At 37.5% G+C, this 5,644-nt stretch overlaps 1 protein-coding gene across 1 annotated transcript; it reads right to left on the reverse strand.

The window, feature by feature from the left end:
* Positions 1-1,397: 1,397 nt before the first annotated feature.
* On the reverse strand, positions 1,398-2,582 carry LOC116182717. Its single transcript, XM_031503258.1, has 4 exons — positions 2,317-2,582; positions 2,141-2,263; positions 2,023-2,090; positions 1,398-1,970 (listed from the first exon to the last, which is right to left on the reverse strand). Exons 1-4 carry the CDS (start codon positions 2,351-2,353, stop codon positions 1,512-1,514), a joined length of 687 nt encoding a protein of 228 aa, XP_031359118.1. The 5' UTR covers positions 2,354-2,582; the 3' UTR covers positions 1,398-1,511.
* Between the last annotated feature and the right edge of the window lie 3,062 nt (positions 2,583-5,644).

The following is a 5,644-nucleotide window of genomic DNA, read 5'->3' on the forward strand; positions in this document are numbered from 1 at the left end:
GGCGGGTGGCGATTGCCACCTGGCCTGTACGTCATAATGGCCCGTTGGAAATTTATAAGTATGTGCTGTATTTAGTTTCTTGCACTATTAATAAATTATTAACACGTTTCTCTAATTGGAGTTGATGTTAGGTTGTTAAAAAATTAAAAAATTCTGTTTTAATTGAAGTGTTTTACAATGAATTTATCATTTTTTGTCGTAGCATGAAAGTGCTGAAATACAATGATAGGCGACGCGCCTCGTTTGGATTGTATATTTTGTTACTTTTAATTATCGGCTGCAATTTAAAAAAAAACTGTATTGTAATTGATTTCCGAAAGAGGAGTAGCTACCTTAAAATGAAGCAAAAAATGTTTTTGTGGTGCACCGCAGAGCTACCCCCCCGCCACCTTCATTACTACACTAATACTTTAATGGCCCGTAACCTATGCAATTCCACCTGGCCCGTAAGTACCCAGTCCGCCTCTGCGTGAGGTAATAGAACGAGATGTAAAGGAAAGAACTGCGATCAGGGGAGAGCCGAGAACATAGAGGGCGGAATGTAAATCAGCAGAGAAATAGGTGTTAAAGGGATAAAGATAAGATCTAAAGAAGACGAAGGTATAAAACGCGTGTGATAAGGAGAAAAATGTGAAAGAGGCCAGGGATTAAATTAAACTTACAGACGGGAGTCAAGTGTAATATTAGCGGCGCCATCTAACAATAATATAACCAAATAGCACTAGAAACCTAACCATGGTTCGACTCGGAGATACTAGATATCGTTGAGCATATAAGAATGCCATTTCCAGGGTTGCCAAATTGGGCGACTTCGAAAACACAGGGAACTTATTACATTTAATTTCTCTCATTCTCATTAGGACCACAGAACAGTATTAGGACGTAGTATTTACATGCGCGCATATCTGTTGTTTTATTGTTATCTGTTGTGCTACCTTTAGCTATCTGTGAATATGGGATTTTTTAATATGAAATAAATTCAATTTTATTTTGTCGTTTTATTGTGAAATTTATTTGGAAAACCTTGCGATTTTGGGCGATTTTAAGAAATCCCAACTTTTGCGATTTTGGGCGATATCCAGAGATCATTTTGGCGATATGTGAGAACGAAAAGTTGGCAACTCTGGCCATTTCACATCAGTGTCAATTCAAGGTTCATATAGCCTCCATTGCTAAGCTATTCATTTAAAATGCGCTCCATTACATCCTAATTACACTGCAACTATTTAAAACTTTCCACCTTTACAACATGTGGTGAAAAAAAGGTCAAGCAAAATAAGCAACCACCAAGGGCATTAGTCCATAGAACATACGCCACTGTTCTGTGCATCAACCGCCACTGTTCTGTGCATCAACCGCAAACACATAAGCACATTTTGTACATTAAATATGGTATATATTTTTGCTAGCATTTACTTAAGTAATTCAATTAACATATATGTCTACCTAATAAATTATTTTTTAAATAAAATAGCATTTACAATTAATAAAAATGTTACACACATAAAAGGTTAAAACACCTCGCTCTTTCCATTGCTGTTTGTTGTAATTAACTCTAACAGAGCCGATTGTGAGTACTCACATAAACTCTTATTGTCAATTATTTCACTTAAAACACTTAAATCATGCATTACCACCCTTGTCCAGTACTCATATTCCTCTACGTTATTTTCAACCTGCGCACAATAACGTTTATAGATAACGGCGGATAGATTACTATTTAGTTCATCTTCAATAAAAGATTTTACTGCTGCTGGTAAAATTGTCACACTGAAATGGGTGGAATCTCCGAAAGTGCTTGGTACAGAATTGGCAGGTTCTACCCGCCAGTTCTGGACGAATGAATTTTGTAAAATCGTAGCACCACACGTGGGAACTATCAAATCTGTCTCTTCTTCGTCTAACCAACTACTTGCTCCCTTACAACTCCGATCGGGAACAATATCACAACAGCTTTCCACTAGCCAACCCTAAACAATACTTTGTACAATACCCTTTTAAAAATGCATATCAAACTATTACACTTTTGATACTTGGTTGACCAACAGTATCATCTTCCGTTAGCTTAATTTCTGGTTTTGGATCGTATTCTATAAGAGTAACCAATCGTGTGTCAAAGGTCACTAAAAGTCAAACTCACCATCATTGCCCTTCCTGACATAATACGTATCTTCCGCAATGAGTTTCTCATATTTCTCAAAATAATTGTTCCAAAAGCTCATCCGTTTCGCATAATGAGTTTTGGTGATGTACTTACGAAGAACTGAAAAAACGAAAGAGGATACTTTGTGTCGCAAATTAACCCATTATACTAACAATCTATATCAACTTTTAGGAGATCGTCCGATTCCATTATAGTACGGCATTAAGAGTTTCATGAAGTGAACTAAAATAAAATTTAAAAAGATAAAAAATGTAAAAATTTCATAAGTTTGAGGTTAGAGATTTGACGGTTGGCGTGAGCAACGTTGCCAGTATGTTCCAAACAGTTCCCGTGACCGTGGTTCCAATGGTGTCACATTTATTTTATATACCGGGTAAAATACTACATTTTGACCATTGTAACTAGAGACTTGATATAACTAGTAGACCGAGAGCCCGCGTAGAAAATACATCGTCATGGGTACAAAAGGTTTGATGTAACCAAGCAGTAGAATGTCACCGTGCGATTCCAAAATCGCCCGTCTGCCGGCCGGCGGCGGGCAACTTAGCGCGGGGGCGAATTTTGAAAACTGTTCCAAATCACATAATACATCGTCATTGGTACACGTATGATTTTTGGCAATCTGATCCGGAAATATGTACCCAATTCGTAGTTGCAACGGCAGACGATGTATCTGGGCAACTTTTCCGAGCAGACGCGATTAAAAACATTAAAAAATTATTAAATACCTCGTCATAAGGTACACGCTCGAATTATAGCTTAAAATAAAGCTCTTTGAATGTAGAATTTGGGAAAACTAACGAAAACGCGGCAGACGGTCGTATAACTATAGCAGACGCCTTTGAAATTTATAACTCGATCTGCGTTTAACGCATTACTCCCCGTGCGATAAAGCGAGAGCGCTGTCACACAAGCACGCTCTGTCGTATAGGTACTTGCAAAAACGGAACTACAGCTGAAAGTAGGTAAAATGTAGGCATGCCCCAAATAATGGGATTTATGAAATTTTCTCAACTGTCACAAAACATGACCAAAAATATGAAAACATATATTTCTACACTAGGTATACATGTAGGTAAATGCAGTATTAATATGTAAATAACGACTAACACAAGCTACAAAACGTTATATAAAAAAGTGTTTGGAAATTGGAATGCAAATATAGAATATAGAAAACGAATCTCATCACCAAAACTAACAACAAAACAACAAAAAAGAAGAAAATTCATATCTGGGATAGGTATTCTGAAAAATAAATATAGTTCTTTCTTATTAATACTATAATACACATGTACCTATTTGGGAATACTTACATCATATTATCGGCTTCACTCGTCTTCATCACTGGAGGATATATACAATCTTTCATCTCCCGGTATATATTTGGCATCGGATGTGTCATTAGTTATGCATATTTCTTCCAGAGTTGAAGGCGTTTATGGACCTACAAACCACTGAGGATAGAATTTGTCATCGAGCAGCACCCAGCCGTGTTCTGTAGGATTGTAGAAACTGATATTCGCGTTGCACTGCACCACAGAGCACAGATTTGGTTAACACGTTTTATTTTACAGTGCAAAACATCTCTGCAAGGAGGCAGTAGACTGCCATCAAACTTTTTGAGACTGTCTAATGGATTAGTATGTTCATGTTTTGGTTTGTAATGATTCAATAATGTGTCAAATCTGGCTTCATTAATATTTTCATAATTGGGTTGATTATACATTTTGCATAAGAAATGTTTAATGCCGCTTATTTGTTCACTGGTCAGTTCCGGTGCATGTATTAATGAAGCCAGATTTGACACATTATTAAATCATTACAAACCAAAACATGAACATACTAATCCATTAGACAGTCTCAAAAAGTTTGATGGCAGTCTACTGCCTCCTTGCAGAGATGTTTTGCACTGTAAAATAAAACGTGTTAACCAAATCTGTGCTCTGTGGTGCAGTGCAACGCGAATATCAGTTTCTACAATCCTACAGAACACGGCTGGGTGCTGCTCGATGACAAATTGTATCCTCAGTGGTTTGTAGGTCCACAAACGCCTTCAACTCTGGAAGAAATATGCATAACTAATGACACATCCGATGCCGAATATATACCGGAAGATGAAAGATTGTATATATCCTCCAGTGATGAAGACGAGTGAAGCCGATAATATGATGTAAGTATTCCCAAATACATGTGTATTATAGTATTAATAAGAACTATATTTATCTTTCAGAATACCTATCCCAGATATGAATTTTCTTCTTTTTTGTTGTTTTGTTGCTAGTTTTGGTGATGAGATTCGTTTTCTATATTCTATATTTGCATTCCAATTTCCAAACACTTTTTTATATAACGTTTTGTAGCTTGTGTTAGTCGTTATTTACATATTAATACTGCATTTACCTACATGTATACCTAGTGTAGAAATATATGTTTTCATATTTTTGGTCATGTTTTGTGACAGTTGAGAAAATTTCATAAATCCCATTATTTGTGGCATGCCTACATTTTACCTACTTTCAGCTGTAGTTCCGTTTTTGCAAGTACCTATACGACAGAGCGTGCTTGTGTGACAGCGCTCTCGCTTTATCGCACGGGGAGTAATGCGTTAAACGCAGATCGAGCTATAAATTTCAAAGGCGTCTGCTATAGTTATACGACCGTCTGCCGCGTTTTCGTTAGTTTTCCCAAATTCTACATTCAAAGAGCTTTATTTTAAGCTATAATTCGAGCGTGTACCTTATGACGAGGTATTTAATAATTTTTTAATGTTTTTAATCGCGTCTGCTCGGAAAAGTTGCCCAGATACAACGTCTGCCGTTGCAACTACGAATTGGGTACATATTTCCGGATCAGATTGCCAAAAATCATACGTGTACCAATGACGATGTATTATGTGATTTGGAACAGTTTTCAAAATTCGCCCCCGCGCTAAGTTGACCGCCGCCGGCCGGCAGACGGGCGATTTTGGAATCGCACGGTGACATTCTACTGCTTGGTTACATCAAACCTTTTGTACCCATGACGATGTATTTTCTACGCGGGCTCTCGGTCTATTACTGGAGAGGTCTCGGGCCTCGGCGATAGTCAGTCCACAGAATTTATTATTTATTGGCGCATTGTGTGGGGCGTATCCACTGAGTTTAATTCCAAGCAAATACATTGCAATTAAATAAACACAAAATTACATGTAATGCCCCTCGAGAGCTTAATCGATCAGTCTTAGTATCAATTTGGGTTCTTTGCCTAATGACAATCTGTAAGAATATACAAACGGGCGGCCATTACAATTTTGTAAAGTATAACTTGGCTTTCATATCGAGAAGGGGCGGTCTTGGACCTTCTAAAATTCGTGTCGAGATTTTGGTAATCTAGATGTTATATTCTCGCGATACGCAGCTCAAACGGTAAAAAATGGGCTAGCCCGGTCCATTAAAATTTTGATTTCACGACTGTACCCAAAAGAGGCAACTAAACTCAGTA

The sequence above is a fragment of the Photinus pyralis genome, unplaced genomic scaffold (genome assembly GCF_008802855.1).
Source record: "Photinus pyralis isolate 1611_PpyrPB1 unplaced genomic scaffold, Ppyr1.3 Ppyr1.4_unclustered_Scaffold721, whole genome shotgun sequence".
NCBI lineage: Eukaryota > Metazoa > Arthropoda > Insecta > Coleoptera > Lampyridae > Photinus > Photinus pyralis.